The sequence below is a fragment of the Maylandia zebra genome, linkage group LG20, assembly GCF_041146795.1.
Source record: "Maylandia zebra isolate NMK-2024a linkage group LG20, Mzebra_GT3a, whole genome shotgun sequence".
Taxonomy (NCBI): Eukaryota; Metazoa; Chordata; class Actinopteri; order Cichliformes; family Cichlidae; genus Maylandia; species Maylandia zebra.
Window position 1 is genome coordinate 10,429,048 of NC_135186.1, and position 19,503 is coordinate 10,448,550.

Below are 19,503 nucleotides of genomic sequence, written 5' to 3' on the forward strand. Positions count from 1 at the left end.
GTCAACAGTTTTTATCAGGGTTTCATTTAATGAAAGCAACTCATTGATTATATTATTCTGTAAAGCTACTCATCAGCTCATACTTATCTCTGTGTCAAATTAGCCAGAAAGAACTTCTCTTTTCCAAACATCGAGTTTCACCCCATCTTCTTTCTCCAATGTGCAATTTCAAGGCTCACTTATATTTTCAGTTAGTTATTTATTGTATGGTTGAGAGGTAGGGTCTCTGGGAATGTATATGAAGGAATACCCTGTGGAGTTTCGGCTTAGTGGAAATCTGCCCTTGGGGAAAATACAAAGAGCACTGTTTCTTTTAAAGGGAACGTAAACGCAGCACGATTTTCTTGAATGTTTGAGGTCAGCGTCTGCTGTTTCTCTAACTTTATCAGCGCAGTCCTCCCATGTTCATCAGATAATGTTTCTTTGCATCCTTTCCCCGTCCAATTACAGCAAAACGCTTCAAAAGTACGGAGCAACGTGGTTGCCACGGCAACAGGATTTTCCCCACGTTGCCGCGGGTGATGTCAGTAAAGCCCCGGTTACTACTGTGCCAGCAGGCACCGGGCTCTGAGACCAACTTGCGAAACACACAAGGACAAGAAGAGTCGAGAAAGAAAGAAAAAAATCGTTCCAGGTGAAACGAGCCACTGTGTTTAAATGCTGTGTTTAAGCAAGGGCAAGAAAATCTGAACATTCAGCTCAGGCTGGCAAGTTCAGAGAGAAGATCGTCTCAAAGGCATCTCAATAACGCCACAAAAATGCGTTTAAAGGAAGATTTGGCTTCAATATCATCCATAAAAGTTTCATATCCCCGGAGAAATTAATCAGGTGAGACAGAATTTGCAAAGGAAAACATATAAATTATATATCTATATATAAAGATATATATAGATATATAATTTATGTGCAGTGTGCGCTGTTGGTCTGCTGTCCTTCTGTGAACTGATGCGCTTTCCCCCTCGTCCCTCGTATAAGGTCCAACTATTTCTTTGTCATCTGTCAGGGTTCTCTCCTCTGAACTTGTGTGAGTGCTTCTGATGTGTGTTTGGTGTCTTCTTGTTTTTGTGTTGCTTTGTTTGTTTTTCTTCAGTCGTTTTCCTTCTTTTCGTTTTTAAGACCACCCTGTACGTGTTTTCCTCCCCGTTTTGCATTCGGAAAAGTCGGGCTGGTTGCTTCTTTAGTGCTGTTGTCTTAAATACGATGTCATATGCACATAATGTAATAAGAGATTGTCTGCCCTTCGTGGTCAAAAGATAGAAATGGAAATGACTGCGTAAAAATGAGTGAGATCCACCAGAATCTGCACTTAAACATTTTGCACTTTCTGCATGAAACATAGTATCTATCTATCTATCTATCTATCTATCTATCTATCTATCTATCTATCTATCTATCTATCTATCTATCTATCTATCTATCTATCTATCTATCTATCTATCTATCTATTATTTGTCCCACAACATACTTACATACCTCCATCAATAAGCCCTCTTGTCACAGTGTGAAGTCAAATATATACAGTAGCATGAAGACTGGGAGGGGAATAGAAGAAAGAGTGGGGAGGGGATTCAAATCGTCACCAAACAGACATTCATGCTTTCTCCCCCCTTTTCCTCTCTCTCTGTCTCTTTTTCTTTGTGTCCCCCCTCCCCACACTTCGTGTCTGTTGCTCTCTCTCTCTCTCTCTCTCTCTCACCTCCCTTCTCCTGTATGGAGCAGTGCCTCAGCCTACAGCTCACCAGGCATTCACTCTTACTTACCCCCCAACTCACACACACACCACCACCACAGTTTCTCACTTCCCTCTGCTCCTCTGCTTACTGATACTTCTGCTTCCACTGCTGCCTTCCTCGCTCCCTTCCCTCTTCTCTGTAGCTCGCTCCTCATCCTCAATCCACCATGGTGAACAGATAACCGCCCCTGCCGTCCCGAGACCATGGGTGCCTGCCTCTGCAAAGGTCACAAAGGTCAGTGCCCGACTCCACCTGCTTGCTCTTCCTCATCTGTGTGTATGTCTGAGGGTTTAATCAGCCTTGAAGATAATGTGACAGCATTCACAGGCTGTTTCAGAAAGTTGCATTATGCCTTTCAGGAATAACTATGCACGTGAGGACATGGAAAATCATGGAAAATGTTTGATTTCTGATTTTGGCAGATATTCCTGAAGTTCTAACAGCAGAAAGACCACCTGAATCACATTTTGAGGCATGTTTACAATGCACTCCATCATACGAATCCAGAAACTTATTTTAAGCTGATGTCTTATCTATCCTCGAGCGAATCTGTTGAGGCTGCTTTAGAATAAAGACTCTGGGAGAAGAGGCTGATGACGAGGCTTGTGTGGATCAGTGAAGGACAATTGTAGCTGTAGGATGTCAGAGCTTCGTCAGAAGCCGATTCCAAGTTGTCGTGACTTGAAGATGTGACTTGGGTTGCAATTTATTTTCTCTCCTACTGTGTTTGCTCACTGTCTCTGCTTCTGGGGGAAATAAGTTAGTGTTCCAACGCTGCCTAGATGAAATAACAATACCTCAGCTGAATGCAGGGCCTCTTCCAGGGAGAACATAGGTAGTAATTTATGCTGTCAAAAATAAAGGTTCACTAGCATCGAAGACAGATGTGAGGTGTCTGTGATACCTCAGAACAGCAGTCTACTTAATATTTTCCCTTTATATTTTACATGACAAAATATTAACATCATACTGCAGTCTTATATATTATTTTCAGCTGGAGCGCCGAGTGCTGTTTGAAAATATTTTGTGAGACAAAGGTGACAGAGTGAGCAGCGCTTTCAAGCTGGGAGGAAAGAGAGAAGGCAGCTGTGAGGATCCAGACAAACAGATAAGAGAGCAGTGGAGGTGTGTGTTGTGTGTACGTGCACAGGTATGTGTGTATGGGAGTGAATCAGTGTGGGATTTAACCCCACAAGGACAGTGTATTGGATCAGGAATCGCAATGGGGTTTCTTGACCTGCTGATAGGATCCGATGAGGCCAGAGAGCAGATACAGCCCTGTGCACCAGTGTGTGTGTGCATGTGTAAAAGTGTGCTGGCAAGTAAATGGAAGGGCATCACTAGTCACCTCTTGCTGTAGCGTTTCCATAGCAATACCCAATTGTATTGAAGGCACCTCCCGTGGGAAAACCCCTAATGTGTGAGCGTGTGTGTGCGTCTGACATTTCTAATAATGTTAATTCGCCATCGCACGGGCCTGCACTTCATTTCCTCCTGTCATTCATACGAACCTCATCACCATCAATTAGAAAGCAAACAGTGTGAGCTGGGGCCGAGCTAAATATGCAGAGAGGCTTTGGTTAAATGACTCTAACAGGATTCAGTCGTCTCCATCTCATCATTTATATATGAGGCTCACTTGACCCCTGGAAGCACATCGACACACACAAAGGAAGCTTAGACATGTATGCTCCAAGTGTAACACCAGGGTTTGTCTGTCACTCCCTACAGAGATCAGCATTCCTGTATCAACACTGCACCACCCCGAGGAGGGTCAGTCATCCCCTGCCAAGGTAAGTGGAAGCCCCCCACCCCACCATCAACTTGTCAATACGCCCTTTTAGATTTTTAATGGTAGCTTTAATGGCTGTCATTACTAGCTAAAACCTTTTTAAAACCAACAACACAGATCATAGTTTAGCTAATTATGTCCCTATGATATCATCATTAGCTGGACCAGCTCAATTTATGATGACATCTAATATGCTGGCAGCTCTTTCTATACCCGTTACACAAATGTTACAACATTTACAAATTCTCAATTATTATAAAACATTTATGTCCTGCTGTCTCTCCATTTTTGTAACCCTTTAATATTTTTATGTATGTTTTAAGGAATAATCTTCGCGTTAGCGATGTCACAGTTAGCATTTTGTAAAAAATGTATAAAACAACACATGTATTAAAACCTTCAAGTGAAATTGAGTTTAAAGGAATCTATATTAACTTTTTAATTACTGTTATGGAAATCTGAAATAAATCAATTTACAAGCAAACATGTTGGTTTTGTGAGGTTTTGATTTGCCTCTACAAAGGGAACAACAGTGGTGTATTTCTCAAAAACCACGAGTTACAGCTCATACACTAAACACTGCAACTACAGTAACTTACCCTAAACTTTTATTTCACGTGTTAAAAGTGTTGTTGAAAGCCTACCCAGTCAAACTGGTCAAATATTCAGTCATGGTAATTCCTCGATTTCTAATTTCTTCTACAATGGTAAAACAAAATGCGTGCTGCTCCAGGCAGGTTATTTTCTGAGGATAAATGACTGCTATTGTCTATCAAGGTGAAAACTGGGGACCCTGATTTGAAGAGACGAAGATTTCACTTGCTTTTGTAAAACAAAAGAGCATCTACATTTGGATGTAATGGGGAAAAATAGATTGGACCTCCAGCAGTAACATTAAGCTATCAACTCGCGTAGATTGTACAAAACTGAAATTGAACACATCCCAAAAACATGCAGCCTGTCTGTACCAAAGGAAAAAAAATCATATTGTAGAAAACTGAAATATTTTTTTCGAATGCTGACAAACGATAGGAAATCAGTAAATCGCCTTTCTGTGATGCACAAAATGTGAATGCCATTTATTGTTATACATGAAAAACCGTAATATCTGTACAAGTGGATTTGAACTGGTTTCCAGCAGTCTGGAGTGGAACCTTTATCTATGCTCTAATGTGAACAGTTTACACCATCAGCTTACTCTCAGTTCAAAAATACTAAAACCGAGAGAACACTGTTTGAAAAGTACCTCCCAAGTCTGTATTGATTGCAGCTTCTTGGGTGTAAACAGCAGACACGCTTATAATACCTTTTGTCTGCAACTTATTCAGGCTGAGTGTGATTACTTGAGGGACTGTTATTGTCATTATCACCATTTTGCCAGGAAGAAAAAAAGTGGGAATAGTGTGGGTTGAGGCTCAACGTGACTGGATGCGGTTGCTAGAAGAGGGTGTATGCAAATGTTCTGTTGCATGCATATGTTTGCATCTACTGTTTTTTTGCAGTTCCCTGCCCCTGAATTAGGTCAGATGTCATAAATGTATTGATGGCAACCTAAAAGGAAGCTCAGTCCTGAGAAGTAATGAATATAAATCCCTTTTTTTTTATGCTATTATACTGTGCAGGATGACCAGAATCCCTCCAATGGCAGCGTATCAGATAAAACCAGTCGCTATGACATTGCAGAGCTGGCCACATCCTCTTTACTGGGTGAGACACACACACACACACACACACACACACACACACACACACACACACACACACACACACACACACACACACACACACACACGTGTTTAGTTCATGCTGTGTTTAATTCCTGCGTGCTTCATCACGAGTCACTGTGCTTGTAACTACGGAAGATTAAAATGTCATTTCCGTCTTTCCTTACTCCCTCACACACAGTAATGCCAAGCAGCACACATATTTCCTTCATCCATGTGTATTTTTTCCTTCTCCACCTTTAACTCTGGCTTCCTGCTCCTCGTCTTCTTCCTCCTTTCCCCATCCTGTGTCTGTCTGCCTCATCTTGACTGCTTCCCCCGCTCAGTGGGGGGTTCATTATCTCGGTTAATGTGTTATGCCTTGCTGAACTTTTCCGAGTGAACGCTTCTTTATTACAGTGACAGAATAATTACAGAGGCCATGAAAAACCTCATGAATGCAATAGACAAATACAGACATTCAGGAAGACGGCTGAGATGCTGGCACCTGCTTTGAGAGGCTCCGTGATATAAAAAAAAAAAGAATCAAAAGGCTTTTTAACATTTACTCAATCTTAATCAGTCTTCAGTCATCACTTAAATTGGCACTGTAAGTTCTGTGGACGTGGAGCTGACATCCTAACTGCTTAAATGAGATCACACTGTGCTAACGCAAATATTATTGTAACACTGTAATTGCATTTTGAATAATATTGAGCAGCCGTTGCTGCTTTTATTCTCCTTGTATGATGCTGTTTGATGAATGCGTCAGGCTGACGTGATTGTATTAAGAGCCAATGGTGCTAAAGCGCTGTTAGTAACTCTGGGAAGCTAAAGTCTTCATCAGATTGCAAAGCTGCAATAATATTGGACTGAAAAGGAAATGATGTTTTGTTATTCTTAGAAACCCCGTGTTACTAAACATGCAGTGTTTTTCTACACGTATGTTTACGCTGGTCTTTAAAATGAAATAGGCTTCGCACTATCAGAGTATGAAGGTGCTCAGTGAATTTAGTGTCATTTGAAAGGTAGTCATAATCACAACTAAACTTCAGTTTATATAATGCTGCTGATTCTTTCATCGTGGTATACAGCAGTTCTGCAGGCTATAACAGTAAATGCTGCTGCCACCTCCTAGCAGAAGCTCTTGCTTGACTGCTGTGGCTGGGTAAAGTCAATTGTAAACACCAATCTGCTTGTCCTGTCATTACTTTAGATTTAATTAAAACCATAAAACTAGAAGCATATTCTTGCTAGCTTTGTGCAGTCACAGTTCATTAATGATACTGTAAAGGCCCGATCTCCTTTATCTGGACGTCTGTACAGCTAAAAGGATCTGCTCAGCAGATCTAGTGGGAGTGTGCAAAGTTAAAATAAAAAAAGATCAGAGAAGTAAGGAGGCACAATCCATGACAATGACTTAAAATCAGCGGGAAAAATGGGGCCGATAAAAGGAAATCAATATGGTTGATCTGTTAAGACCCAAACATTTTAGCCCAGCTGCAGACTGAGCAACAACTCACTGACAGGTGAATAAAGACTGTTACAACAGTCAAGTCACGAAATGAAGGCATGAATAGCCTTTTTCAAAGTCTGTCGAGCAGAGAAATAGCCTCACCTTTTAAGTACCCAGAAGCTAAAAGAGCCTAGCTTTAACAACAGCATTTATCTATTTATCAAAAGGAAAAGAGCTGCCGCCGGTCATTCTCAGGTTCTTCACAGAGGTTTTGTTTGTTTGTTTTTTAAATAGATTTTTAAAGGTCTGAGTCCAGTGGGTGTCAGGTGCTCCAAAAAATCACTTCTGTTCATTTAAAGTAAGAAAAGTTAATGCAATCCATGTTTTGACACAGACCAGACAGTCTAGTAGGGTCTTCAGAAGAGCCACGGTTTTGCATTTTAAGCAGATAATTCTGTGAATTATCTGCATAAGAGTAAAATGAAATATCATGTTTGTTTGTTTTTGGATTAAACTCAAGCAGAGCATATACAATGAAAACAGAAAGTGGACCAAAAATGGATCCCTGAGGGACCCCACCTTAAAAGTGAAGCTGGTGAGGATGGCGCATCCCCCACCCTAACTAGAACAATTCTGTCAGCTGAATAAGATTTTTAATAATTACAGAGCAATACTTTTATTTCTGACAGTGCTCAAACTGAGCAGTTAGAATATCATGCATATTGTAGATAAGGGTACTAATCTCTAAAAGGTCATTTAAAATTTTAAAAAATGCACAGACTAAAATACTTCTGTAACTCAGCTTCAATCTAATAGGAAGCTTTTAGCTTTTCGGTCTGAAGCTGATAACAGCTTTCTCCAGCACTTTAGTCAAAGTGAACTCATTAAATCACATCTCAAAAGAAGCAGCCCATTAGCAGACATTTTAGTCTTTCTGTGTGCAATTTGAAGAACATACAAAAATTCTGAACATGCCATTTCTTTTTAATAAATATTAAATTTAGTAATGGCTGTCTCTACTTACAGCAATGAAAACAAGGCAAACTGCTCTGAAGGCTATTTTAGACCAGATCAGTGCAAGTGAAAATAAATGGGACAAATTTGCATGCCATCAAACCAACTCTTCTAAATGAGAAAAAGTAAACAAAGAGCACATTTGCCTACAGTTATAGATCAAAATTAATGCCCTAGGTTTTCTTGATTTCAGTTAACAAGTTTAACAAATTAAAAACTTATGAAGACTCTAGTTTAAGTTCAGTTAATGCAGATTTTTAACACAGCACTTCAACTTCGTGTTTTAAAATCTCTATTACAGTGGCTACATAAAATGTAATTGTTCATCTTGAAGCGAGCTGAATGTTCCCGGCAGTTTATTTAATACAAAGTTACAGCTTAATATACAGAATTGATGGTGGCTTTGAAGGAACATTCAGGAGCTCCCCTAAATATTGCACTTAATTTGCTGCTCCTTCCTCAGTGGCCCACCCTGGCAAGACTGTGCTATATTGGTAATAATGTAGTAAGGCTGCAGAAAAGGTAATGCTAACCCATGAACAGTGCATAGAGACATGGAGACAACATAGAGACAGGCAACAGGTCACACTCCTACATGAAATAAAACTGGAAGTTCTGTTGTTGGTGTGCCACCCCAATATTTTTAGTGGCCCCCATATGAGCATGGTATGAAAAAAGTCTGGAGGCACCCCTGCTTGTCAGGATAGATAAGTGTGAACATGGACGTCTGTCCATTCACAGTGGCCAAATTTACATCCCTTAAGACTATAACCATGGTAAATACACAGAGCACCCCTTTGCCTGTATTTAGAGCCTTACAGAGCTGTTAGCAGGTTCATTTAATGGTAACAATGAATACTTAAATACAATGCAAAACCCACACTACAGCTCCAGATTTTAAAACCACAGTTTATTCATCTGTCTGTGTTTGCTCATAAACAAAGCACACCAGGAAGTCGTGCTTCACACAACGCAGTATATGTTTTTTGTTTTTATTTGATAAAATCACTTACTCCAGACTTATTGGTTGTTTAAGTAGTACCACTATCTTGATTGCAATAAATGAGACATTGAATCATTTATTACAGTCCCCAAGGAATTTCAGATTATTATTGATATGCTTGTTGCCTCTGACATGCTGAACATGGCTAAATGTTTCATTTATCATCTCATTTCCTGTCTTATTTTAGCAGTGACTCATTTTTAACAGCAAAGTGACTCTTACATATTTTCTGTCAGTTTCATTTTTATGACTGCTTGCTTTGTTTCCACAATCACCTCTACTGAAGCTGCCCTTGTTGTGCAATAATATATGTGTTTAAGGACAATTTATAGAGTTAAAAAAAAAACTCAAGCAAAAAAGCATTGGTTGAAAATGTTGGTTTGCATGAACCATTCAATATTTTAAAAGGAATGCCAGCTCTACACCAATTTAAAGCTTGTGTATGTGTGTATCAAATGACTTTGAATGTGGGATCAAAAACAGAGCAAAAAGCATAGTTAGCAAACGGATTTGAGCAGCCATTCGGCTACGGTAAATGATAAAGGGGAGACATTAGTGGAGAAAATAGCTGGCGACAAGCAAACCAGTCGTGGAAATGGCTGAAAGCAGACTCTTAAAAGCTATGTGGGGTTTTTTAAATCATAAAAGCATCCCGGTCCTATCCTTTGTTAGGTAGGTACTTTCAGCTGCCCCCTTATTTCCCATGAGGTCACCACAGCAGATGGATTGGTATATTTGATTTGACACATATTACACCAGATGCCCTTCCTCACACAACCCTGCCATTTATCCAGACTTGGAACTTAGGACACTAGGAACACATTAACTTGTGACCCCCTAAGGGTCGACATGCGGGTTCTCAAACAAGGGATGTTTTGCATATTAGACCTATGTGTTAACTACTGCAACATGGAGCCACTGGACCGTAGCCTTTAGTTCGTGTACCACAGACCTCTTAACAATCTGGGTTTGTTTTGACTTTGAAATAGCTCACACAGTCACTATATTCAAACCCAGTAATGGCATAATTCCTCTGAAGTTGTGAAGATAAATCTAATACATCAAATGTGTCTCTAAGGGTCTCCTTTGAATTCAGTCCTTGAACTCTTATTTGATTGATCTGATTGGCTGATCTTACGTAGAAGCAACCAAGCAAATGTAAAACTTGACATGCTAATCCTCTCTTAGCTATGTGCTTAGCTATCAAACTGTTTCAACTACCCAGCTCATATATCAGCTTGTTTGTTTCATTTACGATGAGCTTCTCCTTTTAGCTGTTCCCTTCTTTCTACAGCAGTTCATCTCAGCCTATCCCTAGGATCCACCTCTCTCACATTAATATCCTCCTTCTCTACATCCATGAATCTTCTCTGTGGTATTCCTCTTTTCCTCCTGTCTGGAAGCTCCATATCCAATATCCTCTGTCCAGCATATCCACCATCCATCCTCTGTACCTCTGAGCCTGCTAGCCCTTCACCTCAGCTACGTTTTTGGTCTCTACCAGGTCTTGAGGGAATTTTTTTTCTCTTTAATTGCCGACTGCCTAGCTAAAGGCTAATCACCATTTAACCAAGCCTCTGCATGCCCTCCTTCAGTACATCAGTACATCCACGACTGGTCTCTGTCTGCATTTAAAAACTATAAATCAACTGATTCAGTTCTTATATATCCCAGTTCACTCCGTTAGCATAAATGTCAATCATACAGTATAACCTTATTGTTCTTACAGCTTTACAGAATGGCATAAAATAATGAGAAAAAATCATTTCCTGTTTAAAGAAATATAAATGAATTTTTTGTGTCTGCTGTTATTGTCAGGATCCATATGGCTCCAGTAATCCTAACAGGCAAGCTGGGTATAGGGTGAGATGCTAAACTAAAGGCAAAGAAGGACAATATCACTGTCTTTTGTGCTCCACTCACAACTGCTTAATAGGCTCATTGCTTTCAACGTCCAGCAATAATTGAGGCTGACTCAGACAAGCATATGTTTCAGAAGTTTTCAAAAAGACTTCTGTGATAAGGAGAATTATCTGAAACAATAAAAGCAAGGATGACAAAAATAACATCTTGAAAAAGCCCTTTCAGTTAACTGTGCAAACTCATGAAAATGTTTTACTTCTCTTCACACAGAGACAATGCAAATGTGACATTTCGTAGTTTTTTTTTGTCTTTTTTTTTTTCAGAAACATAATAACAGGCCTCTATAGAGGCATGCAGCAGCACAGTCAGTAGCTCCAAACAGCACACTGTGCATCAGCCTCCCATGGACCTGGCGGTCCCTTAAACACTGTTTCTTGTCTGCACTGTACCTATAGATTAACAGCGAAAATCATGCCTGGCTTACTTCTGCCCACTGCGTTCTGGGAACAAATAGGCTGAGCTATGTCAGCCTATTATGATTTAGTCCGTTTCATAACGCAGTGTTGACAGTTAGTGCAAAATACCCCGTTTGGAAAACAGATGGGATTTTATTGCTGTGTGCACATAACATAAATGGATGCAAATATAGCTTTTCCCACATCAACAGTCAGCCAGAAAAGAGCCGCAAAAAAGAGTCGTCACTGTGTGAACGCAGCATGAGACGGAAGTGGGTGTCACAGTGTACAACAAAACGCTGAGAAGTAGGTGTTGAGCTCAGAAGGGAAAGAAGAAAAAGTGATACCAATGTTTTTTTTTTCTCAGCTTGAACCCAGATGTCCAGCACATTCAGATCCCTTATCTTATTTACACCATTTCTCAATCCTCAAAGTCACCTTTTGATTTCTAATCCTTGGTTTTCCTCTAAGCTTCTGTAGTCTTAACATTTTATTTCTGCTTTTTCCATAAATTCATCTCTTTTTTTGACCTTTACCTTTTCAACCTTTCCTTTGTTTGTCCTTTGTCAATTTGACTTTAACTCGTCCTTTCCGAAGACCTTTCAACTTTTGTCTCCTTTGATTAAATTAAACGATGGATCCTTTGAGGTTTTGCCCGGTGATTCCGCAGTTTATGAATAACACATTAGCGTAGAGATACGGGAACACGGAGACTTGATATTGCTTGACAAGACTCCATTCAGGGCAATATTCAAAGACCCGAGGGAAATGCACCTGATTTGTGGGATCCTTCTGGTTAAGCTAACAATTATGATGTCTATCTAACTACAAAGGAGTCCAAACAGACTGAAAGGATCTAATAAAATGATAAATGTCACACAGTTTTTGTTTCAGTGGTTTTCTATCTAAGTGAGACTCATACAATATTGTTAAAGTGCTGAGAGTTATAAACAAGAACTGCCTGAGGCGTGCAATGCTCTCATTTCTGTTCTGTCCAGTTTCGTTTCTGTTAGGTGAGGCTGTGTGCAGACAGGAATAGGACCCAAGGTGCAGACTCCGGAGACAGTCGTGAACTCAAAAAGGCTTTAATTAGGTACTCAAAAATATAACATAACTAAAAAACTCAAAACAAACTTAAACTGGAGGAATGACAGAACACACAGCTAGGAAAACGGTAGATCACGACACGGACACAGAAACACTGGGCTTAAATACACAGAGGGAGCAATCAAGGAATGGGTAACAGGAGGGAAACACAGCTGGGGCAAATCAGGCCTAACGAGACAAGGGGAAGCAAAACCAGACACATTAACATCAGACATGGACTTTCAAAGTAAAACAGGAAACACATAACACAGACTGAACAAAGACACAGACTCGCACGCACTGCAACAGAGGGAACAGAGACGTGGGACCAGGGCAGACACAGACACTGACTGGACATGGGGATATAGCCACTAAGGACACACAGAGACGCGAACTAGACAAGGGGATACAGCTGACAGGGGAGACAGAGCAGCTAGAGAAGACAGAGACATAAACTATAAGACAGAACTCAAAGAAACCAAAGACTAGAAAGTATAAATAATATAATAAACTCAAAACCCCTGGGTCAACGACCCAGGCATCCTAACAGTACCCCCCCCCCCCCCCCCCCCCCCCCCTTAAGGGCTGGCTTCCAGACAGCCCAAACCAAAGCATCAAAACAAAAAAAACCCAAAAAAAAAAAAAAAAAACCCAACCCAACCAGGGTGGGCGGCGGGGGAAACAGGATGGAGGGCTCGAAACAAACCAAACAAGGAGCCAGAAACAAAAAAAACAAAAAAAACAAACAAACAACGGAGCCTGGAAAGCAACAGAACAAAACACAGGAACAAAGTCCAAAACAACAGCACCAAGGCCCAGGCATAGTCCAAAAACAAACAAACAAAAGAGCTCACGAAAGGCGCAGAGGCCCAGGCAATAGTCTCAAAAAAGTTCAGGGGGCCGGCCCGGAGGCTAACGGCACAACAGTCCAAACCCGGGCAGGTCAGGGGGGCGGACCGGAGGCTGATGGTCCAAGAGCCCAGAAAACAGGTCAGGAGGCCGGCCGGGCGGGAGGCAACGGTGGCGACGGAGCAGATCAGGAGGCTGGCCGGGCGGGAGGCACCGACGGCGACGTAGTTCAGGGGGCCGTCCATGACGGCAATGACGTTCAGTCATCGGCCGGACAGGACGTGCAGGCCGGACAGGACGTGCAGGCCGGACAGGACGTGCAGGCCGGACAGGACGTGCAGGAACAGACAGCATGGAGACCTCAGGAGCGGACGAAGCTGAACACTCGGAGGCCCGACCAGGCGGAGCTGCAGAGGCTGAGGCCCGACCAGGCGGAGCTGCAGAGGCTGAGGCCCGACCAGGCGGAGCTGCAGAGGCTGAGGCCCGACCAGGCGGAGCTGCAGAGGCTGAGGCCCGACCAGGCGGAGCTGCAGACTTGGGGGCCGGACCAGGCGGAGCTGCAGATGCAGGACCAGACGGAACTGCAGATGCAGGACCAGACGGAACTGCAGACTCGGAGGCCGGACCAGGCGGTGGAGCCGGTGGTGGCTGAACGGCCTCGCCAGAACCATCAGCAGACACTGGGACGTGCTGGCTGGGTCCTCCCGGACCCCCAGCTGACAAGGCAAGAGGCTGAACGGGCCCCTCGGACCCTCCAGGGGAAACAGGTGGCTGAACGGGCCCCTCGGACCCTCCAGGGGAAACAGGTGGCTGAACGGGCCCCCCCTCGGACCCTCCAGGGGAAACGGGTGGCTGAACGGGCCCCCCCCTCGGACCCTCCAGGGGAAACGGGTGGCTGAACGGGCCCCCCCTCGGACCCTCCAGGGGAAACGGGTGGCTGAACGGGCCCCCCCTCGGACCCTCCAGCGGGGACGGGTGGCTGAACGGGCCCCCCCTCGGACCCTCCAGCAGGAAGAGACTGCTGAAGCGGTTCCTCGGACCCTCCAGCGGAGACAGGAGGCTGAACGGGCCCCTCGGACCCTCCAGCGGAGACAGGAGGCTGAACGGGCCCCTCGGACCCTCCAGCAGGAAGAGACGGCTGAACGGGCCCCTCGGACCCTCCAGCGGAGACAGACGGCTGAACGGGCCCCTCGGACCCTCCAGCGGAGACAGACGGCTGAGCAGCTGATGCAAAAAATATAGCCCCAGAATAAATAGTCCCATGGCCCGAAGAAAAAGAAAAAGTGTCCCTTTTGCTCACCACAGCCGGTTGTTTTGACATCCCGGGGTCCAGCTGTGGGGTGACACGCCGGTGGTGCGGCCGCCGCTTCCTCCTCGGTGATGGCTCCAATGGGCCGGGCAACTCCAAGTCCGGCGGGCTGGGCAGCACATCTTTCTCCGAGTTGGGTAGGTGAGCGGTAGCAACAGGGGGATGCAGATCAAGCTCATTAAGGAAAAACTCCTGTATGAGTGGGTGAAGTGAGTCCAAAAGCCAGGGGAGACCAGAAACCAGTCGCTGTAGCCGGTTCGCTACAGCACGCTGAAATTCCTCCCCAGAATGATTCAGCCACAGGTCACATAATTTATCCACTGAATAAATTATATCCTCCCTGAGCTCTTCAGACGGGGCGAGTGCTGCTGGGTCCATGTACTGGTCGCGATCTTCTGTTAGGTGAGGCTGTGTGCAGACAGGAATAGGACCCAAGGTGCAGACTCCGGAGACAGTCGTGAACTCAAAAAGGCTTTAATTAGGTACTCAAAAATATAACATAACTAAAAACTCAAAACAAACTTAAACTGGAGGAATGACAGAACACACAGCTAGGAAAACGGTAGATCGCAACACGGACACAGAGAAACACTGGGCTTAAATACACAGAGGGAGCAATCAGGGAATGGGTAACAGGAGGGAAACACAGCTGGGGCAAATCAGGCCTAACGAGACAAGGGGAAGCAAAACCAGACACATTAACATCAGACATGGACTTTCAAAGTAAAACAGGAAACACATAACACAGACTGAACAAAGACACAGACTCGCACGCACTGCAACAGAGGGAACAGAGACGTGGGACCAGGGCAGACACAGACACTGACTGGACATGGGGATATAGCCACTAAGGACACACAGAGACGCGAACTAGACAAGGGGATACAGCTGACAGGGGAGACAGAGCAGCTAGAGAAGACAGAGACATAAACTATAAGACAGAACTCAAAGAAACCAAAGACTAGAAAGTATAAATAATATAATAAACTCAAAACCCCTGGGTCAACGACCCAGGCATCCTAACAGTTTCAGTGGCTCGCTACATAAGAAGGCAGCAGTAGAAGTTCTTCTTTTCATGGTTCATGTTATGCAAATCAAGAATAAATGGTCACCCTCAAGCCTGAATTATGCAAAGCTGTAGAATTTCATGTCAAACAACAACCATCTCATTATAGTTCACCTTTCTCTTGCCCTCTATTAGATTTCACATGCTTCGTTTCTCGCTGTTTTCATCTCTTTCCTACTCTACATCATTTTCATGGAGCTATTTCATCTTTACATTGCCTTCCCCTCAATTACTTTCTCTTATTCCTTCGTTACCACACTTACTGCATGCTCCATCTTTTCACCCCGGACAACCAAAATCTAATCTTGAGCTTCATCCCTTCTTGTCCTCCTTCCATTATTTAGGTCTGGTGGCCACAATAAAGGAACACATCACCAAGCCGACGGCAATGGCCCAGGGGCGAGTTGCGCACCTGATTGAATGGAAGGGTTGGGGTGGATGCGGTGAAGCCAGGGGAGGCGGAGGTGGATGGAGCGGGGCCTGGGGTAGAGGAGGCGGCGCCTGGGGGGGCATGGAGGCCGAGCTGCAGGAAGACGAACAGCTTTATTCCCAAATGACGGACGAGTTCAAAGAAGCTCGCTTCGCTGCAGGTGAGGCAGACGGATGAGTTTCATAGGAGGAAAAACAAGATGTTTTCTGTGGAGATAAAACGATGCTGTGATCCCTCCCAACATTGTTTTTGTGTGATTGGTTTGTGCCGAGGGAGCATCTACAAAAATCAATAACCTTTAGAACGTCTGATGACGGTGACTCAAACCTCGGGCACTTATTGAATTTCCCTCTTTTCTTTTTTTTTGTCTTGTGGTGCTTTAAGAAAAACAACTGATCGACTTCTGAGAAGCGCAGCACGAAATGTGTTTGTTTGACTTGTGTCTCGCAGGTGTTGCGGAGCAGTTTGCCCTGGCTGAGGCAGCCATGAACGTGTGGTCCATGAGCGACAACACAGAGCAGCCGTCCACCAGCTTACAAGGTTGGTGTCTCCTTTATCGGCATTTCATTTTTGTTTTTCATGCTGCGAACGTGGCCGATCCATTGTGTCTGAATACAAATGAACCAAATGCATTCATTTCTTTTATAATGGTCTCCGTCTGGGTTTGATTAATTATTATCCCAAAGTCATAATTTTACCTTCAAGTCGTTGCTTTAATGTTGACAATGGATTTTATTTGCAGACAGACATAAAAGATAAAAGAATGAATTTGTCTTTCACAACATACCTGATTTATAGCTGCATAGTGATGTAAGCTGCTCTGTTGTCTTCTTTATTTTGTTACTGCTGCTTTGGCATGGAGATTAATCTGTCCTCTATTAAATAAGAGCCATGAAAGAATCCAACTGACTGACAGTTACTTTACTTGACATCAAACGTCATCAGTGTGTCAGGATTTATTTTGTCTAGTAGTGGTAGAGATCTCAGAGGAACTGTTTATGCATGGTATTGGTTTTGTTGATATCTCACGTGTTGTTGTTCAGCCGAGGTTGTATTTATGTAGTTTGGATTATTTTTTGTGATGTTCTTACACATAAAATCTTAGAACAAAAAGAGGACGTGCTTTCTGTTTAGCATGACTCTTTGTCTTTTTTCTGTTAGCTGTTTTGTAAGGAAATAAAAAAAAAACTTACTGCCTAAAATTCCAACTTAAAGGAAACTTCACCAACTGAAACGTCTCCTAATTGTCACAGTATGGAGTCATGCTTTGTTCCAGTTAGTTTCTGGTTACATTTTGGTGATTTCTAGGTCTTAGGTTTCAAAGATTCAAGATTCAAAGTGTTTATTGTCATGTGTACAGAAGAAAGAGCATTTCTCTGTGCAATGAAATTCTTCCTTTGCTGTCCATACACAAATGCCAAATTAGGTAGGGTCGAAGGAACGAGATAAATAAGGATAAGAATAAGACAAGGTATTAAGATAAATAAGGTTAAAAAAATAGTGAAAGATAAATCAGTACAAAATAAGTAATTGAAGACAAGTGAGGTATGGAGTTGTTAATGTAAAAGGATGTACAAAGGAGCTTAATGTGAACGATGAACTTAGTGTGCAAATTGTTCTGATGTGCAAATTGCGGTTGAGGTAGTTTAGCTGTTCAGGAGTCTGACAGCAGTGGGGAAGAAGGAGTTGTTGAGTCGAGGTGTTCTGGATTTCACACTTCTAAACAGTCCGTGCGAACAGTCCGTGTTGAGGGGTGTGTGGGGTCTCTAAGGATGGAGGCAGCTCTCCTCTGGACTCTGTGATGGTAGATGCTCTGCAGAGAGGGCAGCGGGGTCCTGGTGATCTTCTCTGCAGTTCTTGGCCGACATCTCAAATTTCCTCAGCCTTTCCTTAGGTTTGTTCCCGTGCCTCCCACGTTTAGAGTGTAATGATTCAGTGTAGGTTTGGTTCTGTCTTCATGTTCATTCATCTGTTTCCCGGTCACATCTTTTGCTCCCTCTCTTCCTTATGTTCCGTCAATCTGCGTCTCAGTGTGAGTCTCTGGTTTCCTGTTTTATGGTGATAGTTCTGTGTGAGTGTATTTTGTTTTGCTTCCTCCCTGACTCGTCATGTCTGATTAGGTTCAGCTGTGTCTTCCTTCTGTTGTGTATTCTCTGGTTACCCTTTGTGTATATAGTGTGTGTCTTCTGCTTTGTTCCCCGTCAGTTTGTCTGTTAACTTTCCCATATCTCCCCGTGTTCCAAGTTCCTCATGTCTCAGGTATTCATGTGTTCCTGGTGTTCCTGGTTTTCGTGTATTTGGTTTTCCCACTTTAGGATTTTGTGATTAGTTTCTCATTCATCTGGTTTTTCATGTCTGGTTCCTGTTCTGTTTTTCAGCTTCAATAAAAGTTATGTCTTTTGTTATAATCCAGTTCAATTTCCACATTCCATGTAAAGACCTTCTTAAAAAATCACAGCAACCTGTGATGACTCACTTGTTTGTGAAATCCAGATACTTTTTTTCCTTTTGTTTTTACAAAGCTACCATCTGACTGATACTGATACCCCTCCACAGCAGCACAGAGCCACTACCTGTCTCAGTTCCTGCTTGATGGTGGAAGCGTTGGCGTCCCTCAGCATCTGTACAGCATTCACACCCAGGTGTATGGCAACAACACTGCAGTCAACCTGATCCCCCCTCCACCACCACCAATCAGCTCCGCTTCCCTGATGTCCAACGCCCAGGACAGAGATCATCCTATTCAGGACAGAAGCACTGTGATTGCAGAAGCCGCTGTCCGCCACGTAGACAGCAGCTCCTTATCCGAGGACGATGTTTTTTACAACTAGGCTGTAAAAAAAGAAGTCTTGATGGCAATCTCTAAAATGAGCCTCGGTGTAAGGAGTCTCAACCACCAGCATCGAGCGAGAGGAGAAGTAAAGGCAGACATTTAAGAGGCGACTCTGTAAATGGCTTTTCTGAAAAGGTTCAGAAGACTCCGGATAGTATTTTCTTGAGAGCTAAGGCATATAGTTTTGTGAATGTACATAGTTCAACTGTGACATTAAAAAAAAACATTTTTTATTCCATGTACATGAAGTAGTTATATAGAGCTGAACAGTCAAATGAAATATGCTGTAAATACCTTGTTATAAAGTATGTTTTAATATATGTGATGAACAAGGCTGTCTTGTTTGTGTCGTGGTCTCTTTTCTTCTAACAGGTGAACTGAAGGAAAAGGTTTCGCATATAAATTAAGGATTTCTCGTGTGAATAGAGAGGTGACGTAAGCACACATCCAATTATCCGAGTTTCAGCCGTGATTAGCCATAATTCACACTTTCCTGTCTGCGAGCTGAGAGCAGATGCAGGGAGCGGTGAGAGACGAGGAGAGCGTAGAAAAAACCGAGTGAGAAGAACACAGAATATACTGTGCAGCCGGTGTGTGTTTGAGAGGGAGAGAAGGGAGAGGAGAAAGGTGGTGTTGCTGTTTCCTGTCATGATGTTCTTTTAGCACAAGCTTACACAAAGTGAAGCTTTGCCGCGCGGCGTGCTGTGGCTATTCTGTTACCTCAGTGGCTGTGCACGGCTAGTGTGATCGCATCCATCAACAAAGTCTTTAAGGAGTTTATTTATTACTGCAGTGCAGCAGCATCTAAAGTTAAATGTGACGCAGCTGAATGAGAGGTCACAAGTGTATGTTAGCAAGAGAAAAGTAAACAGAGGCTGTTTTTCAAAAGAGGGCCTCGGTCTAACAGTAGG

General features: G+C 43.1%; 1 protein-coding gene across 4 annotated transcripts; it reads left to right on the forward strand.

The window, feature by feature from the left end:
* The first annotated feature begins 482 nt into the window (after positions 1 to 482).
* On the forward strand, positions 483 to 18,921 carry fam131c (family with sequence similarity 131 member C). Of its 4 annotated transcripts, none has more exons than XM_023154345.3 (7): positions 483 to 828; positions 1,720 to 1,967; positions 3,465 to 3,526; positions 5,148 to 5,232; positions 15,674 to 15,919; positions 16,210 to 16,299; positions 18,319 to 18,921. In XM_023154345.3, the coding sequence occupies exons 2-7, from the start codon at positions 1,937 to 1,939 to the stop codon at positions 18,588 to 18,590; spliced, it is 786 nt and encodes a 261-aa protein (XP_023010113.1). In that variant the 5' UTR covers positions 483 to 828; positions 1,720 to 1,936; the 3' UTR covers positions 18,591 to 18,921. The 4 variants fall into 4 exon arrangements, with proteins under 4 accessions (XP_023010113.1, XP_004571017.1, XP_076734713.1 ...); XM_004570960.3 differs by having other exon boundaries at positions 485 to 828; positions 18,316 to 18,921; XM_076878598.1 differs by having other exon boundaries at positions 485 to 828; positions 1,728 to 1,967; positions 18,316 to 18,921.
* The last annotated feature ends 582 nt before the right edge of the window (positions 18,922 to 19,503 follow it).